This window comes from Vidua macroura, chromosome 15, assembly GCF_024509145.1.
Source record: "Vidua macroura isolate BioBank_ID:100142 chromosome 15, ASM2450914v1, whole genome shotgun sequence".
NCBI classification, from domain to species: Eukaryota; Metazoa; Chordata; class Aves; order Passeriformes; family Viduidae; genus Vidua; species Vidua macroura.
Window position 1 is genome coordinate 2135065 of NC_071585.1, and position 23233 is coordinate 2158297.

A 23233-nucleotide genomic window follows, 5' to 3' on the forward strand; every position below is an offset into this window, starting at 1 on the left:
TGGTGTGGACCTGCAGGGGCTGGGGCTGGGTGAGGATTTGGGGTTCAGAGCTGCGATTTGGGGTTAAGGACTGGGGTTTGAGGCTCAGGGTTGTGGTTGGGGCTCATGGTTGTGGTTTGGCGCTGAGGGCTGGGGTTTGGGGTTTAGTGCTCACTGATGGCTGCAGAGTCCCCTTCTGCTCCTCGGGACTGGGATTTCTCTGGCAGACAGACAGACAGAAGGACTGCAGGTTCCAAGTGCCTCAGCCCCTCGCCTCCCTTTACAGACCACACAAGCGCAGGATGAATAAGCAGATTTAAAGCTGTTTCAGCATTTTTATTACTATTTTGGGGTGTTTGTGGGTGCTGGGGGTGGCCAGGCCATCACCCCCCTGTGCGAACCAGCCTGGGTCATCCTTGGGATGGGACAGGCAGGACAGGGGGAAGCAGGGCTTCTGTGGTCCCTTTGCTTGCTGGGGCCCACACTCCATGTCCCCCTAGGGCTGCCAGGTGCTCACACCGGAAAATACCCTTTTTGACCCCGTTTCCATGAGAAGCCAGTGAAGTCCAACCAGCGCCCGCTACCTCTCGGCACTTTGCCAGCTCAGCCGTGGCCAGGGAGGCTCTCCCGTGCCAGGGGTGATGCTGACTTTGGGCTAAGCCGGGCCAAGGGAAGGGACATCCCCTCGGGTCCATCCCGTCACATCCGGAGCAGCGAGCCCTCGGGCGCGGCAGGGCTGGAGCGGGCCGGGGGCTGCTCGGGGCCGGGGCTGGCCCGCATGCCCGTGGGGATGTAGTACAGGCTCTCCAGGTAGCCGCAGTCAGCACCCCCGGCAGGGGACGGCCCCTCGCCCTTGGGAGTGGAGCCGGGGGTCCCGGGGTTGTCGGCGGCCGGCAGCGAGGGGTGCGGCGGCGAGGGGGCGGAGGGCGGCGGTGCCGGCAGCCCCGGGAAGCCGCCGTAGGGTGCATAGGGTGGGCCATAGACTCCCGGGGCCATGACCAGCGGGTTGAAAGGTGCCTGGTAGAGCCCGGTGTGTGATGCCACCGGTGGGACCAGCACCTCCAGGTACTGCCCGGTCTCGGGGTCGTAGAGCGTTTTCATCTGGGGCTGCCGCGGCGGCTCCATGTAGTAGCACTTCCCGCTGCTGGGATCCACGAGCATCCTCCGCTGGGCGGGCACGGCGGCGGAGAAGGGCTTGGGGGGGCTTTGCCTGCTCCTCCCACTGTGCGAGGGGCCATCGGTCCCCCTGAGGAAATGAGGAGCATCCTCCAGGTGGGGCTGGGCTGGGGGCCCCACAGCAGCCGAGCCTTCGGTGGGTCGGGGCAGGGGAGGCTCAGGGCTGGGCTTGCTCCAGGGCACTTCCCCACCAGGAAGGGGATAGGCACCGGTTCCCAGCGGAGCGCTGGCTGGGTTGGGGACAAAAGGGGATCCAAAGAAAGAGCTGGCCATGTTGGAGACTGATGGATGCCCAAGGGAAGTGGGGACTGGGTTGCTGACCAAGGGGGACCCAAAGGATGAGCTGCCTGGGCTGGGGATCAAGGAGTTCCCAAAGGATGCACTGGATGGATTGGGGACCAAAGGGGACCCAAATGATGCACTGGATGGATTGGGGACCAAAGGGGACCCAAATGATGCACTGGATGGATTGGGGACCAAAGGGGACCCAAAAGATGCACTGGATGGATTGGGGGCCAAAGGGGACCCAAAGGATGCACTGGATGGATTGGGGACCACTGGGGACCCAAAGGATGCACTGGATGGATTGGGGATCAAGGGGCTCCCAAAGGATGCACTGGATGGATTGGGAACCACTGGGGATCCAAAAGACACACTGGATGGATTGGGGACCAAGGGGTTCCCAAAGGACACGCTGGATGGATTGGGGACCAAGGGGTTCCCAAAGGATGTGCTGCACAGGTTTGGGACCAGAGGGGCCCCAAAAGACTTGTTGGAGTTGGAAACTAAGGGGGTCCCAAATGATGTGCTGGCCAGGCTGGAGGCTGATGGGAAGCCAAAGGATGAGCTGGTCACGTTGGTGACCATGGAGGTCCCGAAAGAGGCACTGGCTGGGTTGGGGGCTGATGGAGCCCCAAAAGAGGCGCTGGCTGAGCTGGGGACAAAGGGGGTCCCAAAGGATGGACTGCCTGGGTTGGGGACCGAGGACAGCTTTGGCATCAGCGTGGATTTGGAGGCTCTCTCGGGGATTGCCAAGTAGTTGGAGTTCTCTGCCGGGGCAGCAGGTGGGTAGGGCTCGGTAGCCGCCGGCCACTGCGGCGAGTGCTCCCAGGTCTCCCTCTGCTCCGGCAGCCGCCCGGGGAGGCCTTCGCTGCTGTCCGGGGCTCGGAGCGGGGCGGCGGGGCCGGCACCACCGGCAGAGGCCCCGCTGCCCACCGACAGCCGCCGGCCGCCGGGCTGCCGCTGCCTCTGCTCGCTGGCACCGGGCTCTGCCGCGCTCCTCGCCGCCGGCTCCGCAGGCCGCGGCCGGGCGCTGCTGCCGCCCGGGGCTCCGGTTCGGGGGTCCCGGCTGTCACCGCTGCTGGGCCGCCGCCCCAGCGACTCCGGCCCCTCGGCGGCGGGGAGCGCTCTGCTGCTGCCACGGCCGCGCACCTCCTTCCCCTCCGCGGGACTCGTCGGTGGCGGCGGCAGCAGAACGGTCTTCTCTGCCCGCAGCACCGCGCTGCTCTGAGCCGCGGAGCCCTCCCCGGCCGCGGGGCCCGGCCGGCCCACCAGGACGTGCAGATGGGTCTCCACGTGCGGCACCCGCTCGGCCGCCGGGGCCCGTGGTGGCAGCCTGAGCTCGCTCCGCTCCCGGCGCGGGGGCGATGCCGGCGGCTCCTCCGTGGGGGCCGCGCCCCTCCGCGTGGCCTGGACCCTCGTGATGTTGATGGGGGAGCTGTGGGGGGGCTTTGCGGGCCGGCCTCCGGGGGGCTTTGCGGGCCCCTCGGCACACGCCGGGGCTGGCTCTCGGCCGGGGGCTGCCAGCGCCTCCTCACCCGCCGGCTCCGGCGCCGGCTCCCGGCGGACCGAGGTGCAGTGGATGACCAGGGGGGTGGCTGGCGGCGGCTCCCCGCTGCTCGCCGGTGCCACGGTGCCGCGGGAGGCGCCGGCAGTCCCGAACTTGAGGCTGTAGCTGCTCTTCACCAGCTTGCGCACGTCCCGGGGCTGCGGGACGCGCCCCTTCCCCTTCTCCTCTGCCTTGGGGGGCGCGGCTGGCGGGGACCCTCGGGATGCCGGGATGGTGCCGGGGCTGGGCGGCCGGCGGGGCACTGCTGGTGGCTTCTCTGGCTGGCTCTGCGGCAGCGTCCTCGCCTCCTGCGCCCGGGAGGAGGCGAAGGGGCGGCGCGGCGGGGTGGCGGGGAGCGCCCGGCTCTCGGCCTTGAAGGGGAGGCTTTGGGAATGGATGGGGCCGATGGCTCGCTCCTTCAAGCTGGGCCACGGCCTCGGCGCCCTCGCAAACCGGGGGGCGACATCCAGCACCTTCCCCACCCCGGGCTGAGCTTCGAACAAGGCGCGGGCTCGCTGGTAGCAGATCCTCTCCGACGCGTGCTCCTCCGCGGCCGCGGGCAGCCAGCGGCCCTCCAGCACCTCCTGGTACTTCATCCTCTGGTTGAGCTCGTTGAACGTCTTCCTCAGGTTGCAGACAGTCTCTCTCGTCTCCTCGCTGAGCACCACGCCCTTGGTGGGATGAGTGGTGGTGGCGGTGCTCCCCGCAGCCGCCGGCATCCCGCCGCTCCGCAGGTCCTCGGCCGAGAAGCTGCAGTCCGAGCGGGACAGCGAGCTGGACTTGCCCTCCAGACCATCCCCCAGCAGGTCGGTGCCGGCGGAGGACGGCCCCGAGGAGGTCGAGCTGCCCCGCAACCCCTTCTGCTCCATCTTGATGCGCTGCTCGTACTGCATCTTCTTGGCCAGGACGTTTTTCACCAGGCACGAGGCCGCCCTGGTCCTGTCGGTGCTGGCCTCCAGGGACGCCGCCTTCATGAACTGCTGGTAGTTGAGCCTGAAGTCCTCGCCGACGGCTCTGCCCTTGCTGGGGGGCTCCTTCCTGGCAGGGGGCTGGGGCGCTGGGCCATCTCCCCGGGGGCCAAAGCCCGTCTCCTTCCTCTCCTTCCTCTTCAGCAGGATCTGGCGTTTGGGCACCGTCCTCTTCTTGCCGTGTCCCTTCCTGGCCTCGCAGCTCTCCAGCTCCACGTCCACGCACTCGAACTGCTCCTTGCCCAGCAGCTCCCCGTCCACGCCGGCGGGGAAAGGCCAGCCCACCCTGCCATGCAGAGCTGTCGCCGCGCCCCGGGGATCCCCGGCGCCCGCCGGCCACCGCCGCGGCCGCCCGCCGTCCTCCGACAGCGAGTTGGAGAGGCTGGAGGAAGTGTGGGAGCTGCACATGTCGAGGCGCGCTCCGGGGAGCCCCGAGAGGCTGCGGAAAGCCCTGGCCGTCAGCGCCTGCACCTCGCCGTCCACCTCGTCCGAGTCGCTGGGAGCCCCGGCGAGCATCGCCGCGGGCTGCCGGGGCACGGCCGGCTCCCCGCCGGCGGCCGCGGCCGGCACAGGCTGCCGGTCCCCACCGAGGGGACCCATCCTGCCCCCCTGGCCCGGCGCTGGGCTATTCTTAGCCGCGCTGGACAGCTGAGCCCGCTGCGGGCGGGCGAGGGGGCCGGGCGGCGGGGGCACGCCGGGGGCCCCCGCCGGAGCCCAGCGGCCCGGGGCAGCCCGGCCGGGCGATCCCTCCTCGTCCAGGAACTCCAGGCAGTCCTTGAAGGTCTCCGTGCCGTCCGAGCACAGGGCGGAGTGGTAGGAGGACACGGAGGAGCTCGACATGCTCTTGGTGAGGTCGTCGCGGGGCAGCCCCGGGAGGTGTCCGTCCTCCTCCTCCTCCTCCGCGGAGCGCCGGCCGTCCCCAGCCGCGCGGAGCCCCTCGCCCTCGGGGCCGGGCAGCTCGGCGGGGGACAGCAGGACCGGGTCCCTCTTCCCGCGGGGCATGGTGGCAGGGAGGAGCCCGGGGGTTTCAGCCGGTGCCGGGGAACTCTGCTCGGGGCTGGGGCCGCTCTGCCGGAGCCGCTGGCTCGACCTTCTGGCTCCCTCGCCGTCCCGGCGGCTGGACCCGGCGGCGGCGCAGGGCAAGCCCCGGATCACATGGACTCGGGCAGCGCCAGCCGGGGCAGCCGATGCCAAGCGCATTGCAGGGATGCCACCGCCGCCCCCAGCCTCGGGGACCTGCCGGGGGGCCGCCGGCTCATCCCTGCCCCTCATCCCGCCCTGCTCTCCCCAAACCGCAGGACAGGTCCCAGGGCATCCCATACAGCTCCCGGGTGTGTGACCCCATGGAACGGCCTGGGCTGCCCCGGAGCGGGGGAGACCTGCAGACTCCTCTGGGGACGTCCCATCCCTGGTGCTGAGGGCACGGCAGGATCTCGAGCTGCAGCTCCTTCCTCACCACGGCTCTTTTCCCGGTGCCACTGCTCACCTCGCCACAGCAATGGTGTGTCCACGCTGGGCTTTCTCCTAAACACACCCTACCCCAAGCAGGAGCTCCCCCATAGCCAATCCAAGCAGCCAGGAGCAAACTGAAAGCTTGGGATCAACCCGGGCATGGAGCACCCCTGGGATTCACAGGAGCTGACCGAAGGACTGCAACCATGTGTCTGTTTTGGGGACACCCCAAGCCAGTGGTGGGATGGCACAAGGGTCTCTGCAGCTTGCCCACCCCAAGCGCTGCTGCAGCCCAGTCCCAGCTTTTGGGGGAATTTTTGCTATGAAACAGCAGCAGCAGGTGCTCCCCAGCACTGCCAATCCCAGAGCAACCCGATGCCCACGTCCTCTGCGTTCATGCAGGGACTAAATTTAAACCTTGGCAAGGAGGAGAGGAAAGCTTCCCACAGAGCTGGGCTGGCACTTAACCCTTCACTGCTGAGCTGGGCTGGGCTTGCAGGTGGCATTTGTGCCCACAGGGATTGCAGGGGACCTGCTGTGGGCAGTGCTCACTGGTGTGGTGGCCTTGTGCAAGAAGGAGTGTGTCTGTGGGATTTCAAACCCCCAAATCCCTTTCTTCAAGGTCAGGCACAGGCACAGACTGCCAGGGCAGTGCTAGAGTTGCCACCCCTGGCCCTGCTTCTCCACAGAGCTCCAGGGGCCATCCCACCCCCCACAGCACTCCCAGTGGGTGCGGGAAGCGGATGGACACCGCAGCCGGGTGTCCGGTGCTGCTCTCCTGCCACCCTCGCAGCCTCCGGTGGTGTTGTGTCACTTGTCACAGCTGTTGTCACTGTGACCATTGTGGTTTTAGCAGGACCTGGGTGACCTGGGTCACAGCAGCAGCAAGGACTGTGCCGAGCACAAGTGTTGGAGTGAGGCAGGGGAAAGGCTGGGAGAGCTGGGGGTGCTCACCTGGACAAGAGAAGGATCCAGGGAGAGCTCAGAGCCCCTTCCAGGGCCTAAAGGGGCTCCAGGAGAGCTGGAGAGGGACTGGGGACAAGGGATGGAGAGACAGGACACAGGGAATGGCTTCATACTGATACAGGGCAGAGTTAGGTGGGATTTTGGGAAGGTTCTTCCCTGTGAGGGTGGGCAGGCCCTGGCAGAGGGTGCCCAGAGCAGCTGTGGCTGCCCCTGGATCCCTGCAAGTGTTCCAGGCCATGTTGGCCAGGGCTTGGAGCAGCCTGGGACAGTGGAAGGTGTCCCTGCTCATGGCAGGGGGTGGCCTTTGGGGTTCTTTCCAACCCACACCAGTCTGTGATTCTGGGATCCCAAGGATGCTGTGAACAGCCCCTCTGGGGGTGCTGTGGGAGCAGCAGAACTGGCCGGGCATTGCTGTCACTGCCCTGGCTGCAGCCCCAGGCTGCCACCAAGCCAAGCCACGCTGCAGCACCTGCACCTCCTCCTGCCGCTCCCGGGTTTGGCCCTCGCTGTGGAGGCCATGGAGAGACCCCTGGGCTTATCCTGCCGCCTGAAACCCAACCTGCAGCTCCCAGCACCCAGAGCAGGTTGGGCTGTGCCTGTGGGGCACAAACACGTTACAGAACAGCGGGTGGACCCCGGCTGAGCCAGACTTGCTAATTAAACACTGATTTATGTTTAAGCCAGCGTAATACTGCCTGCAGCCTCACCACTGCATTTGCTTATTAACCTGCATTTCGTGCCAGCTCGGTGCGTGCTCCCCTCAGTGCTGGCAAGCCTGGCACGGGCAGCGAGGAGGAGGAGGAGGAGGAGGAAGGCTGCTGGTGGCTGCTGAAAGCAGGTTGTGCCTCTCCCACGCTGGAGCTACTTTTTGCAGCTCCGGAGAAGCAGGAAACGCCGGCCTGGCTTGGCGGGGGCTTTCAGAGCCGCCTCGGGTTCAGGAGGGATGTGGGCATCCGGGACGGGGCAGCCCCTGGGAGCTCAGGCACGGGGACACCCCGGGGTGCTGTGTGACATCCCCGTGCCAGGGTGTCCCGGGGCAGCCGCGCTCCCCGGCACCGCCGCGCCGGGGCCGTGGCACAGGGGCGATGCCCAGGTGGGTGCCAGGGCTGTGCGCCCCAGAGCCACGGGCCAGCGAGCGGCGCCGGGCCGGGACACGGCGGGGCAGGGGCGTCCTGCGGCCGCACGGCGCCGTGCCAGGGGCCAGCCCCGCTCCCGGCCCCTGTCCCGTTCTCAGTTCCCTGTCCCGTTCCAAGCCCCGCTCCCGGCCCCTGTCCCGTTCTCAGTTCCCTGTCCCGTTCCAAGCCCCGCTCCCAGCCCCTGCCCCGTTCCAAGCCCCGTTCCCAGCCTGTCCTGTTCCCTGCTCCTGCCCCATTCCCAGTTCCCTCTTCCTGCCCCGTTCCCTGTTCCGTTCCCAGCACCTGTCTCGTTCCAAGCCCCGTTCCCAGCCCTCGGTCCCGTTCCCGTTCTCGTGTCCCGTTCCCGACCCCGGGTCCTGTCCCGTTCCCGTGTCCCGTTCCCAATCCCGATCCCGTGTTCCGTTCCCGATCCCGTGTCCCGTTCCCAATCCCGATCCCGTGTCTCTGTCCCAATCCCGATCCCGTGTCCCTGTCCCAATCCCGATCCCGTGTTCCGTTCCCGGTCCCGTGTCCCGTTCCCAATCCCGATCCCGTGTCTCTGTCCCAATCCCGATCCCGTGTTCCGTTCCCAATCCCGATCCCGTGTTCCGTTCCCGGTCCCGTGTCCCGTTCCCAATCCCGATCCCGTGTCTCTGTCCCAATCCCGATCCCGTGTTCCGTTCCCAATCCCGATCCCGTGTTCCGTTCCCGATCCCGTGTCCCGTTCCCAATCCCGATCCCGTGTTCCGTTCCCAATCCCGATCCCGTGTTCCGTTCCCGATCCCGTGTCCCGTTCCCAATCCCGATCCCGTGTTCCGTTCCCGATCCCGTGTCCCGTTCCCAATCCCGATCCCGTGTTCCGTTCCCAATCCCGATCCCGTGTTCCGTTCCCAATCCCGATCCCGTGTTCCGTTCCCGATCCCGTGTCCCGTTCCCAATCCCGATCCCGTGTTCCGTTCCCAATCCCGATCCCGTGTTCCGTTCCCGATCCCGTGTCCCGTTCCCAATCCCGATCCCGTGTTCCGTTCCCGCCTGGCTCTACGTCACGTGCAGGCCGCGGGGCGGGGCCCGCGCAGACCCCGCCCCTGCAGCGAAGGCGGGAACGCAAGCCCCGCCCACCCCGGCACTGCGGCCCCTCAGACACGGGGGAGGGCTCAGTCCCCGATCCCGATCCCGATCCCAGCCCCGATCCCGATCCGAGGCCACGTCCCGCACCCCGCGGCCAATGGCAGCCGCCTGCTCCTCCCAGGGCTCGTCCCCGCCATCCCCCGCAACCCTCCCGGCGCCAGGCTCGGACCACCACGACAGGCACAGCGATGTCACGTCTTTATTTAAAAATAAATAAATATATATACACACACAAACCCATGTGCAAGTGCTTGGTGCACCCAGGAACACCCCCTCCTCCCGTCAGAGCCCCACAAAGAACCGCAAGTACCTTCTGGAGAAGGACAGCGACGCATTTCCACATCAGGGGCTCCAGAGAGGATTCTCCTTTTCCCTGAGGAGCACCCAACAAACACAACTTGTCCTGTTTGTCACCGCAGAGGTCCCAAGCCACACGCCCTCCCTCACAGCACACACCAGGACAGCACCCTGACCCTGGCTAGGAACAGAACACTTATTGCTTTTGGGGATGTTTTACCTCCCTCCTGCGTTTCCTAGCTGATTGTGCTTCCCACAGGAGGTCTCCATCAAGTACTCGAGCTCTTTGGATGAAAGGTACAATCTTGTTTCAGTGCAAAATGCTGTGGAGGAGTTCAAGCTCCGTGCAGGACATTGTGAGTCCAGGAAGTCACCGGATTTGGTCCCCCTACCTGCATCCCTCTACAGGAATGAAGATCCCAACCCTGGAATAAAGTCCAACCACTTAAATAGATTTCTAATATATTCTACAAGCTATTTAATATATAAAAAGCAACATTATTTTCACTTTTTGTACACTCATGTGCTCAAAAGTGGGAAATATCAGAATTAGGGCTGCCAGCCACCAACCTGGAATCACCATCCATTCCTGCCCTTAAACCCTGGCACTAAGAATGTTCCACACCAACTTTCTCAAAATGCCCTTTTCACCGGTGCTTTTCCTGTTCCAGGTGTCCCAAGAATTCTACTCAACTTCCCCACATTCCTACGAAGCTTCCTACAAATGGGGCATAAAAATGCAATTCAGAGTCACTGTGTCATTTTTTTTCCCTTTTTATGACATCTGACCACAGTACTGTTGTTGCCCCTGGCATGTTCTCCTCCCAGCTGGGATGTTTAGGGCTCGTGTGCAGAACCACCAGGCCTCAAACCAACCCCTCATCCTCATGCAGACCACAGAAAAGGGTTTTTTCCCAGCTTCCTTTCCTGCCAAACCTCCTAGGGTTGTATGGATGGGACAGGGACATGGAGGGGACACACTGTGGCACCAACATTCCCAGTTCCATCCAGTGGGACTCCTACCCCACTGCACCAGTGCCCAGCACATGGACAGTCTGAGCTTTAAAGGCAGGTTTAATCCTGACATTTCCCAAGCTTTTGAGCATTTACTCCTTAGGTTTCAGCCAAGGCCACCTGTGCATCCTGTGTGACTCGAGTTTCAGGCACGTGGCAACAGCAGAGCCTTGCTCAGGTGTCAGTGACTCCCATTTCCAGGGTCAGAGGGGAGCAGTGCTGCTCTGAGCCCCCACCCTGGGCAGAAACTCCCTGGAAGAGCAGCTCATTCCATGCAGGGCACACACCAGAGTGCCTCGGGGGGTTCATGGTGCTCAGCTGGAGCAACACCGGTCTAACACTGGTCTGCTGCTCACCAGGACAACCCAGCACCAACCTGCCCTTCAAGGCCTGGCTGTGTGAAGGAGGATCAAGAAAAAACAGGACATTGCCACATGGATCTTTTTCTCTGCAATATCATGTCTATAGTGAAACATTCATAGTTGCTCAACAGAGTAAAAATATGCTACATGAGAACTGTACCGGAAAATGCAGGATCCTGGGAGAGCTGGGGGAGTGTGCAGATAAAAACCAGAACGGAACAGCCAGCTTCAAAATATGCCACTGGAAACAGAGGAGGGAATGACCAGAGTTCTGCTTTCCCAGCAGTCTGGCAGACACTGGGATGGGTACAATTCCCAGACCCCCATGCTGGTGTCAGGACGGGCACAGCCCTCCCTTGGAGCAGCACTGGCCTGATCCCTGGGACAGTGGGAGAGCTGGGAATGTGCTCGGGACCCCCCTCAGGCAGGGACTGTCCCTCCTGCACTGGAACCACCCCAGCTCTGTGGCACAGCCCGGAGGGACAGGGGAAGGTGACACCCAGCCCCGAGCACGGCGCTGTGCGGGGATCCAGAGCAGCAGATCCACAGGAAACATGGGAAGCAGAGAGGAGCCTGCTCTCCTGGGAAGCACACACAGCCTGGATGGCAGACAAACCACCCACGCAGCTGGGGTCCGAGCTCAGAGTGTGTCCTGGAAAATGAATTTACAAAGTGCCACTGGTCCTAGGAACCAAATCTAATGTACAGGATATATTACAGCAAACAGCAGCCCTGCAGCTCGTGCCGGCCCCTCTCTGCACTGCCTGCAGAAGGACTCCAATATCCAGACTCTTTACAACAGACTCCTTCCTTTTCACATGGAGGAAAATAAAAACATAAGTTAAAACACCAATAAATAAAAGTATGGAACGTGTATGTCCTGGTCAGCCCCCTTTATGCATCCCAATCAGACTGGAGAGCTTCTCACAGTGCTCAAGTTTCAGGGACTCTGCTTTCTGTTTTAACCGCTCATCTCTGTAGAGCTTGGCCAAATTGGACAAATCAGACTCTGAAAGATGAAAAAAAAGATGTGTTAGGATGAAGTCCTGAGCCTCCTTTAAAGAACTGCTTCTAAGTGCTTTGTTATCCTTGTGGCACGTTTAAATTTTAATTTTGGTGAGTACTGAAGCCAGGGAGGTGAACAGCTACCCAAGGGACTCCTCTGAAAGGCCTCCCTGCCCTTTCATTAACAATCTCAAATGTACTTTGCATTTTGTTCCCCTTCTTCTCAAAAGCCACATAAAACTGAAGTAATCCCATTGTTTAAATTATTTCCTCCCAGTAATTCAGAGAAGTTTCTTTTGCTGATTAGCTGAGGAAGTCTTAATATAGGTTTCTCCCTGCAGAATAATTTGGCTGCAGGATTAGTTGCACCGAGGAGAACAGCAGTAAGTTACTCCTGAAAAGGTCAACATCTCCGTAAGCACAGGCTACCTGATGACACTCAATTTTTCAAAGAGCTTTTATACACCTTACAAGCCCCTCATTTTACAAAATTATTCAGAGTGGAAAGAACTTCAATAGATCCTTTCATGCCTTACGTCCTCTGTCCCTGTCCCACTGAAATTTAAAGCCATTTAACCCCTCCTCCCACTCACTGAAAAGCTTCACAAACTGACAGGCAGGAACAGCTCATTTTAGAGCAGGAATACATTTACAGGTTTATAACCAAAATGCTACTCGAGCAGTGCTAGGCACAGCCTTGTCAAGCCTCCAGTAAAAAACAGGCTCAGGTAGTTGTCCCTGAGCCCAGAGTCCCTGGAGTTGTGCAGTGGAGAATCTCAGTTTACACTTATCCAATTGAGGAAAATTATTCCCTGCACTTTTGACAGCGTTCATTCCATCACATTTGCTCCTTGTGTGTTTCAATCTGTTGCAGAGTAGCTCTTCTGAAGCCTTTTCTTCAAGGAGATTCTAAAATATTGCATTCCAACTATATTTACACTGGATATACAGAAGAAATTCCTCCCTGGGAGGGTGGGCAGGCCCTGGCACAGGGTGCCCAGAGCAGCTGTGGCTGCCCCTGGATCCCTGGCAGTGCCCAAGGCCAGGCTGGACGGGGCTTGCAACAGCCTGGGACAGTGGGAGGTGTCCCTGCCCATGGCAGGGGGTGGAACTGGATGAGCTTTAAGGCCCTTTCCAACCCAAACCATTCCATGATTCTCTGACACTATCCTGATTTGGTTTTCAGTTGCCTTTTTGTGACCCTGAGCTCTCTGCAGCCTCACTTTACAACTGAGCCATCTCCTGTAAAACCTGGCATGTGCTTTTTGAGCTTAACTGTGCCCCAGATTTCAGAAGACCCAAACCCACAGCACACCCAACTTTCACACATTGCTCTGCTGAGAGTCTGCTGCAGCACTGTAAAACTGACTGGCTGAACAATGCACAACCAATCCATTATTTTAAAGGTTTTCCTTAGGGTTGTTGGACACCAGGTAATGCTTTTTCAAGTCTTAAAATCAAGGACTTTAAAACCCAAGCTGTTCCTGAACTACTCATCTCTGTCTGTTTTGTTGGTGCTCAAGGGAAACGTGCCCTTAGTAAACACAACAAATGTACTATAAATAGACATTCAACTGACAAAAAGCTCATCACATCAAGTCCAACACTTCAGCAAGGATTAAGGGACTAACACTGTGCAGCAACAGCTGACTAAGAACTGCCTCAGCACCTGCAGAACATTTCCCCAGCAGTCCATCCTGTATTCAGAGTTTATTTTTACAAACATGACTGTCCTAAGGTCAGCCCAGTCTCAGCTATGGCCAGGATGGGAAGCACTCTGAAAGTGGTGAGTTTTTAATGACAGCAGTGGCCTCAGGCTATGCTTACTGTGGCTGCTGTGAATGTATTTGCAGCTGGTGACTAACACAACCCTGAGTGTACAAAGCTCTGGAGGAGCACGGCTTGGCAGGCACTTGGCATTCCAGGCTGGATCATCTCCCCTCCCTGACTCCTGGACTCTCTCAGACTCACAAACCCTGTCCCCTCTTTGGGGCTGGGCTCTCCTCAGCTCCAGCTCCCTGTGAAAGAGACAGCGTGGTGGCTTTCAGTTGCACGAGGTCAATTAAAGGGACTTTTCTGTGAGAAATAAACTCTCCCCTTCAGCAAGCGTACATTTATGAGTATGAACATCCACATTATCCCTGGAGACACAGACACTCAAAGCTCACATATCAAACACACCAAAAACTTCAGGGCTTTTATGGTCTTATATTATATGTTCTTTTCCTTTTTAACTTCAGAGCCTACATATTTTTATCTCTCTTTAAAAGCAGGATTGGCAATTTTTATATAAAGTAAGCCAAAACAAGCCTTCCCATCAAACACCTGTAAAGAGCCTGGAGTCAGCAACACTACTGTTACCTCTCCTTTAGGATTAAATGAGCCTTCTTTAGGTAAATTGGTAAAGAAACTGAAAACAAGTGCAAAGATACTTTTTAGTAGTGTGCTGAGGACTTTTCTGCACAGAGCCATTAAAAACCCCCACCAGTATGTGAAAGCAGCTTGTCTGCTGCTACTGTACATTCACACAACTTGTTCCAACTTCCTTTATACACAGCACTATTTGGTGTTGACTCATTTGAAGGTGATGAGCTCTTTAGGTGAATAAAATCAGTGAATAAAACCAGTCATGACATCCCAGTCTAAGCTACTCCTTGTGATTTGACTTCTGTTATTTCTTATCATTCTGCAAACAGGAGGAATTTGCTGTCTCTTCAACGAACCAGATTAGTAGCAATTAACAAGCAATAAAATATGGAGTTAACATGCCTTTATTTGTGCCACTGATCCACTCAGGGCTGAGTGAGAATAATGATTTTGAATGCCCACATCTGTGTTCTTCCTTTCTGCATTCAATTCTTATTTTTGAAAGACTTGAAAATTGTGAAAAACATGATCTCCAACTCAGCTAAAGATAGAAAATGCAAATAACACCCAAACCACAGAAGCATGCTCTGAAAACTGATACCAGGAGCACAGCCCACTGCAAGGGAGCCAAAAGCACCTGGACACACTCTGGACTCTCCTGGAGAAATTTTAAGGAAAAAGTTACAGAAACTTTTTGTGGAGCCAGTCAAAGCAAAACTGATTCTGCTCCAGCACAGGAAACATGGAATAGGTGATGTCTCAAGATCTTTTCCAGCCTAGCAATCTGTCAGGGCTAGATAAATGTGGTGGGCTGTATGTTTAAAACATCACTAAGGGTTATTCAAGCATAAAACCTGAGCGGAAAAAACTGTCTCAAATGGTGAAGACTACTTTCCACTCATCTCTCAGAACCACTTAAAATGATTTTGACAGATCTCAAGAATAGCAAATTCGGTGTTAAGAGCAGATGTGAGACACCTTAAACCAGTGCAAGGCCGATATGTTACAAGGCTTGGAAACTGAGGCTAAAAACAGCAGAGATTTGTGAAGCACAGCCACCCTCCAGCCCCTGAAACACCCTTGAGACAGAAATAACTTACTTTGCTGTTTCTCCTTCCAGCAGCTGGTCTGAATATAGTCTATGTAATCTTTCTCAACTGTTTTCTCAAGCTCTTGAAGTTCTGCTCCTTGATAATTCTTTTCAAAGTTTTTATCAACGTAGTAAGGCACCTGCAAGTTCTCTGTTTCTCTGCTGACAACGTGGCCTATGGACCTGTGGGAGCAGCAGGGAGAAGTCAGATGCTTCAGCAGTTCAGACCTCAAAATATCAAGAGCTATTTCTCCGTATTAGCATTTCCAGAGGAAAACATTTACAGCAATGTTTGTACAGTTCATTTCTGCAGGATTATGGCTCCCTCAACCACCCAGTCAAGAAACTACAATCTCAGGGACAGCACGCTGTGCAGTACAAACAGAATCCACCCTCCTGCTACAACCACAGGAAAATATCCCAGAGTCTATAAAAACTTAGGGCACAATGCAGCTGGATCTGGATTTTCCCATTTTTTGGATCCTTTAGTAGAAATAAAACTTAGCAGGGGGGATTCTAGTTACACTTTTCTTCAGGGTTTTATAATCATACGTAAGCAAAATGAGGCATGGAACAGGCTGGAAAACACACTGTAGGAAGAATTAGCCCCTCTGAGAGAGTCACTGGGTTAAACCACACTCCTGGAGTGAATTTCCTTATTTGAGCAGATACCCAAGGCCTTTGCTCAAATCACTGCCCACAGAGAGAGGCAGGCAGCCAAAACACAAAGGTTACACTCAAAAGAATCCTGTTTGGCCCTTTTTCCTGGATTCCTCTTTTCCTTCTCCCTGTGTCTCAGAGGTGTCCCCAGTTTCTTTCAGTTTTTAGGCTGTTCAGTGTTTTAAGGCTGTGATCTAGATAAATAGCCTAACTCTGAACCAGGCTCAGGCCTGACTATCTCCCATCACCAGGAGAAGGGGAGGTAGAGAAGAAAAGCAGCTCAGCTGCTGTGGGGGCAGCGTGGGAAGTTTCACATGGGACTGGCAGATAGCAAAAACACTCCCTGGGAAAAAAAAAAAAAAAAAAACACTCTAAAAAACATCCACCCTCCTGTTCTTTACTGAGGGCCTCACACTGACATAATGTGGTAAAACAATGAGGGGTGTTGGGCTGCTCTGGCAGAGGAGAGGAGGGGAAAGTTGGACCTGAGCAATTTTACTCCTAGAAGGGAACAAGGGGACTATTTGGAGCACTCTGTTAGTTGCCCCAAACCTGCCAATCCCACTCCTCTCTCAGTAAGGGCCAGCCCAGGTCAGTTCTTTCCCTCCTCCAGCCCTGGAAGCTGAGAGCAGCATGTGGGTACTCCTCTGCCCCACCAGCTCCCAGCACAGCAGCTCTGGTGGGATCCTTCTGCTCCCAGAGCCCACCAGCCCCCAGGGCCCTGCTTCTCTAGAGAGGTTAAACCAGGGCATTTCAAGGCTTTAACGATTTGTTGAGCTTCCAGTGGAATTCATGCTCCAGAAAAGATTTGGATTTGTACTGCAAACCACAGGTTTCATTTTTTAGTTGCTTTCCAGAGGAACCTCAGGGGTGGTCCACAGATTCTGGGGTTTGGTCAGATGAGGGGCTGATCTACATCCACACTCCCCATCCTGTATCACTGTGCAAAGCCATTCCATGCCAGCTGAAGAAGGATTCTGACCCTCACAGTTCAGCACCCTGTGCACTGAATCTCCCCACAGGTAACTTCACAGTGCTCAGAACTCACCAGTGCAGGCTGTTGGTATTTCCTTATTTACAAACTGGTAACATTTCCTATAAAGAGCAGAACATTAATGTGCATTTTGCTATCAAACCCAACTTCCATCTGCCTTCATACTGCAAACAGCAGCAGCAGAAAAATGTGGTTTTAAAGGACTTACGATTTGTAGAATAAGCTGTAGGGTGGGTTGGTGGCCATCAGCTGGGTTATAACTGACACTATGATGATGATGAAAACCGGCATCAACTGGATAAATGCAGAGTATGAATTCTGAAAAGTACAAAGATTAGCAGTTAAGAAAATACAGAGATGGAAAAAAGCACCTGTTCACAGAAGCCAGGCTATCAGTCACAGATCAACAACGTTACCTGTAAACTTTGAAGAAAAAAGAGGAAGTACTTTGGGATTTTGAGAGGGAAGACATTGTAATTTCTAAATAACCTTTATTAATAATATCAGAACACTCTTGAAGACAATTTTCTTTCCATGATCTTTTCCTCTGCCCCTTCCTTCACAGCACCCACTGCACTAATGTACCTGTCAGTGTCCAATCCAGCCTGCAGCAACACCCTGCAATTCCTGTGTGCCTACAGCTTTCCTGCAGCCTCTGAATTTGCTCTCCAGTGTAAAGACCTCAGCCTCTGCCCAAGCCCTGCATTTAATGCCTGAGCAGTAAAGGGTTAAGAGCTCCCATGCAGTGTAACTTCAGACAAGATGCAAGCACTGGGGCTTTTCATTGGATTCATTTAGCAGAACAAAAGAGTGGAAACACTATCAAAGAGAAAACACTGATCTTTCCTTCTACTCTTCCATTTCTTTCTAAACTGGCTTCTAAAATGCCTTTTATTATGCAGAGGAAAATATAATATGCAGCTATTTAGGCACAGAGCCCTCTGCCCTGGGATAGCAACAAGGATTCCTGATGCAGCAGTAGGTAGGATTCACAGGATCCCAGAGGTTGGAAAATCTTTCCCAGACCATCGAGTCCAAGCCGTGCCTGATCCCCTCCTTGTCCCCAGCCCAGAGCACTCAGTGCCACCTCCAGCCCTTCCTTGGACACCTCCAGGGATGGGCACTCCAAACCCCCCTGGGCAGCTCCTCCCAATCCCTGACCCCGCTTTCCATGGGGAAATTCCTGCTGCTGCCCACCCTGAGCCTGCCCTGGCCCAGCCTGAGGCCGTTCCCTCTCCTCCTGTCCCTGTTCCCTGGGAGCAGAGCCCGACCCCCCCAGCTGTCCCCTCCTGTCAGGAGTTGTGCAGAGCCACAAGGTCCCCCCTGAGCCTCCTTTTCTCCAGGCTGAGCCCCTTCCCAGCTCCCTCAGCCTCTCCTGGGGCTCCAGCCCCTTCCCAGCTCTGTACAATTCCCCGGACACACTCCAGCCCCTCAAGTGTCTTTCTTGAAATGAGGGGCTGGATTCACTTCCCCCAGCTTAGCTGTCTGTCAGCTGTACCAGGTTTTTTTCCTGAGCCTGAGACTCACAAGGCAAAACTCATTTTCCTTGGAGAATGATCCCTGGAGGTTAACAGCCTGTCTCCAGAGGAAGATCTTGCCAAGGCAGGTGGCAGGTGCATATGTGCACTGACAGCAAAGGACACCTTGTGTCTCATCTGGAAGTCTCAGCTGGCAGAAATGTGTCCCAGGCCCATCCTGTCCCCAGCCGGAAGAGGCCTGTGCAGCCCCTGGGTGCACATTTACTGAAGAATTAAATACACCTTGAGGACAAACCACTACTTCCACATCCACCACCAGTCCCCATTTGGAGTCATTGTTGTTGGATTACCAAGCACTGGGGCTTGCAAAAAGCAAGCAGAAGCAAAACCCTCAGTGACAGAAACTGGAGGGCCTGAGAGGCTATAAATACCATGGATCTTTACAGCAGCGGTTAATAAAAGCCAATCCAGTGACAAAGAAAGCATCCACTGTGGCTGTGGCCCATTGAAGACAAACACTGAGCACTCAAGCATGGGAGGGTTTGTCCTGGCTTTGAAAGAGGATCCCTCACCCTGCTGAGATGTTTAAATATTTAAGCTGAGGAGATCTCTTCTCCTGGCTACCTGTGGCCTGTGTTCCTCCTCCTCTGGCTCCTGTGTCCACGCCCTCTCGGCCCGGTGCCTCCGTGGGTAATAGTGAGCATCTCTGGCTACATTGGAGAACATGTGGATATTCCCTGCAAAGAAACCAGGACAGACTCATGTCTCGCCCAGCTGCTGGTACTCACCTGGATTCCTCAGCTTCTATTGAATTATCCAGGTTTATACTCCACAGCCTGAATTACAGCTGGGAGATCTCAGAGAAAAAAAGCACAAACCACCTCAGAATTAAACACCACCACAACGTTATTCCAAAAAGCCTACCAAAGAAATTGTAGTGTGCTCCAATCCATCTTAATTTAAATCAAGCTGCAGAAACATGTTCTGATTTGTATGATTGTATCTCATATTTTAATGTTGTTTGTGTCACATTCACTTGCAAGGCTGTGGCAGGAAAATGAATTTGCTTCACCAGGCTCAGGCTGTGAATTATAGTCTCCCGTAATTACTGAATGTGGTCTTCTACCCTAATGTCTAATTCCTCTGCCTTCAAACCATTAATAATTTCACTTAATTATTTTATAATAAAGAAAAAGAATTTAAGAAGAGTAAAAAAGGAGAACAATTCAAGATTTTCTTTCTTGCACACAGAATGCAGTTGATTTATTTTTAAAAAATCTAAAATGAGGGAAGAATTGCATTTGCTGCCTCAATTTGAAGCTCAGGATCTGATTTTATCACCATATGAATATCTTAATAATAGCTGTGCTCTCCTCTTTTGAAATTCAGAATATCTTTGTGTTAGAGAATTGAAATCTGTGGCTTATCATCACAACAGAAATGCAAAACTATTTTTAAGCCTTGGGAAAGATGTCACATTATTTTATATTCTTATCCTGTCCTTTTTTTGAGTTTCCCAAAGAATTCTGCAAGAAACCTGGGCAAAGGTGACCTCTGCTGTTGTGTCAAAACCCCTGTTCCACTGCTTGCTCAAGGATTTTCCAAGCTCCAGGCATGTGTGCAGTCAGAGCTCCAACAGTGAGCCAGGCCAGGCTGGCTCCAAGGAGGAAAGTTTCTTTTAGGAAAAAAGCAAGTTTCTTTCTATCCTTCAACATTGCTCAGACAGGATTTTATCAAGCTCTGGAAAGAAGCAGCCAATGTGGGAAAAGAAGAATGACTTTTATAGGGGTGCCTAGAAAAAAAGTTTTCCCAAATTTTAAGTTTCTCCAAGGATTTCTGGCAGCAGTTTCTTTTGTTCCATGTGCATTTATTTTCTATGCCAAGAACTTGTAGCCTCTCTTCATTACAACTGCAACACTCTGTCTAGTGGAATGTCAAGTCCTTTGAGTTTTATCACATTTAACATTTTAAATTTAACTATTTTTCCATGGAATAGCCATAGAGGAAAACTGCTCAGTTAAAATAAATCCATAAACCTGCCCTCAAAAGCCAGTGAGGAAACTCTTGTTTACTACCAACACCACTACAAAATTATGTTTTTATTTTCTTACTCTTTGCTGCTTTGCCAAAAATTCCCATTTTCTCCTTCATGCCAGTCTCCCTGATAAACCTGCCATGCTCCATATCCAAATCCTCCCACAGCTCCTCAATTTCCTCCAATCATCCCTGTCCCCCACAGGCCCATTCCACGAGGGTGAAGTTCCACACAGGGCACATCCAGGTGCACTTCCTTGCACAGTCAGAGATGGAAAACTTGCAGACTCCAGCTAGAATTACACCATGCTGGGGTTGGCTTTGCATATCCACTGGTGCAAGTCTGGGATCTGAGGTCCCCTTAGCTGCAAGATGCACCACTCACAGCAAGCTTTAGTAGGTAACTACTCATCTGTGTGTCTTCAGGCTGTAGTAAGTGGTGTGCACCTCACTTTTTGTGACACCTTGGAGGTGAAAAGTTCCCAGGAGTGCTAAAGCAATTCTTTAGATGCTGCCAGGAAGGCCCTTGAAGTCCTCATAACCTTCAGATTTCCTTTTAATCCACTGATCTTGCAGGATCTTTCTATTTTTCCTACAAATACAAATGCCAAGGCTGGGCTGAGACATGCAGAGCTACTCCAGGTGCAGCTCTCACTGCTGTGTCACTGATCCTGCACACCCCCTGGATCCTGGCTCCCTTCCTGGCAGGCAGCACTTGCTGAGCTCCCAGGCTGTAATTCCATTACAGCACAGCCTGCTGTGAGGCACAGGAGCTCCTGTTTCCCCTGAGACCATAGCTCCAGGAGCTGGGCCTGGAATGCTGTCAGATGCCACAAGTACAACCCAGGCATGGAACTGTTCATGTTGGAAAAGACCTCTGAGGTCACTGAGTCCAACCATCATGGAAAACAACTCTGATCCCTTCCCATTCACACCTTGTTTTACCTCCCATACCATTACTGGCTTCAGATGATGGAGGGGATAAAACAAAGGCAGAAATCAAATGTGGAAAGGTTTCTGCTCTTTTCAGATGTATCATGAACTGCCTGAGCAGTCCCAAGGGAAGCTGAACTTCCTCATGGTTTGTGGAGTCACAGAATATGGTGAGTTGGAAGGGACTCCCAAGGATCATCCAACCCCTGTCCCTGCCCAGACTCCTCAAGAATCCCCCTGTGCCTCCCTGGAAGAGCTGTCCAAATGCTCCTGGAGCTCTGGCAGCCTCGGGGCCGTGCCCATTCCCTGGGGAGCCTGGGCAGTGCCAGCACCCTCTGGGGAAGAACCTTCTCCAAAATCCAGCCTGAGCCTGCCCTGGCCCAGCTCCAGCTGCTCCCTCAGGGTTAGTCAGTCCACTGCCCTTTGAAACCACTGCAGCCAGGTACTGACCTGTAGGGAAGTGCCCACCAAAAAACACATTGAATATTTCTTCTGGTGTGATGTCTGCTTCGAATTCTGTGTAGTAATTGTAGTGCCTGGCCTGGCCAGTGCTGACATGCTCGTGGTCACTCCCGAGTTCATCGTAGCGGAGCCGTTTCTCAGGGTTGCTCAGAACTGCAAAGGCATTGCCTATTGCTGGAGAGGGAATTAAAACCAGTGTTACATTCCCAGAGCTCACACTTTTGGAAGGGGAGCAGCAAAAAAAGCCCAAACAAGCCTAGGAAATTTGTGCTTGACCAAAGATTGAGATACTTCTACAAAAGATGTGTAACAGCCCTGCCATTACCTGTGATGGAAACCACTTCCTGCTGTCACTGATGCCACGAGAAACACAAAGGGTCCAAGTATATGGAGAGACTTGAAATATTTGTAAAACTGACATGAGAGTTCACTTCAGCCAAGAAATTGGGTGAGAATGGAGCATTTTATCAGCTCAAGCCAAATGCAAGTTCGGTCTGAGTGCACCTCCATATCCCACAGACAATTAACACAAAGTTAATAACTGCAGGCACAAATAAAATGCATAGGGCTATCCCAAGTTTTTCCTGCTGGCTGAGATGCTCCTGAAGCTGTGTGGCACATCTGTCTCACACTTCACATCCAACCGCTCAGAAGGGTTTGTTCGGCTCATCTTCTTTGATCTCTGACAGAACAAGTTCATAGACAAATACAACCCAAACACAAACAAATAAAGAAAAGCCCTCCAGAAGCTCCTTGTTTTAACAGACTGAATGAATCACTGGCTTTCCTTGTGCTGGGCTGCATGGAAAGGGGAAATATGTATGAGTTTACACAGTAACACTGCAGCATAACAGATACAGCACACTGGATTCAATTTCATATTCCCATACATATATATAAAATAAAAATTTATTCCTGACAAGGAGTAGTTATTGATGACAAACACCCAATTCTCCTGCATGGGCAGTGTCAGTTCCAAGTTCTGAACCTTCTTCAGTATCATGGAATCCCAGAATGGCTTGGGTTGGAAGGAGCCATGAAGATCACCTCATTCCAATCCCCTGCCACCAGCATGGACAGCTCCCACTTGACGAGGTTGTTCCAAGCCCCATCCAAGTTAGCCCTGGAAATTTCCAGGGATCCAGGGGTAGCCACAGCTTCTCTGGGCACCCTGTGCCAGGGCTTCAGCATCCTCAAAGGGAAGAATTTCTTCCTAATATCCCATCCATCCCGGTCCTCTGACAGTGTAGAGGCCATTCCCCCTTGTCCTATCCCTCCAGACCCTTGTAAAGCTCCTCCGAAGTATCTGGGAATGAGACCTGGGATGCATTTCCCATCGTTTCTAAGGGAGACGTGCATTTTGCAGACAGAAATGCAAACCCTGCCGAGCCGCAGCAGGGTTCCGTGAGGACGCTGCCGTGTCCGTAACCCCGCCCGGCTCCGTGGGCCGGCGGGCCCCTCTGCAGCGGCGCTGCCCTCACGGCGCCCCCCGGGCCCCCTCACCTTTGAAGGCCTCGGTGGCTCCGGGCGCGCGGTTCTTGTCCGGGTGGAACTTGAGGGCCAGCCTGCGGTACGCCCGCTTCAGCTCCTCCTCGCCGGCGTCCCGGCTCACGCCCAGGATCTCGTAGTAATCCCGGCATCGCTTGATCCTGAGGGAGCACACGGGGTTATGCCGGGGCGCCCCGGGCCCGCTCCCCGCCTTTCCCCGGGCTCCACCCTCCCCCTCCCCGCCGCCCTCCGTGCTCCCGCGGGCCCCGCGCTGCCGCTCACCGCTGCACCCCGTCCAGCTGCTCGGCCGTGTAGGTCATGTCGGCCCGCGGCCGCTGCCGCCCCGCGCTCACCGCCCGCCGCCCCGCGCCGCCATCTTGTGCGCGGGGGCTGCTGGGAGCGGGCCCGGCGGCGCCGGCGGGGTGTGACGTCACGGC

General features: G+C 55.3%; 2 protein-coding genes across 2 annotated transcripts; both read right to left on the minus strand.

Annotated features, from left to right (window-relative positions):
- Positions 1-294: 294 nt before the first annotated feature.
- Positions 295-5223, minus strand: PROB1 (proline rich basic protein 1). Its single transcript, XM_053991465.1, has one exon. It carries the CDS (start codon positions 5221-5223, stop codon positions 679-681), a length of 4545 nt encoding a protein of 1514 aa, XP_053847440.1. The 3' UTR covers positions 295-678.
- Positions 5224-8793: 3570 nt separating this feature from the next.
- Positions 8794-23193, minus strand: DNAJC18 (DnaJ heat shock protein family (Hsp40) member C18). Its single transcript, XM_053991106.1, has 7 exons — positions 23079-23193; positions 22812-22957; positions 21297-21482; positions 18504-18616; positions 16610-16719; positions 14758-14930; positions 8794-11294 (listed from the first exon to the last, which is right to left on the minus strand). Exons 1-7 carry the CDS (start codon positions 23114-23116, stop codon positions 11170-11172), a joined length of 891 nt encoding a protein of 296 aa, XP_053847081.1. The 5' UTR covers positions 23117-23193; the 3' UTR covers positions 8794-11169.
- Positions 23194-23233: the final 40 nt, after the last annotated feature.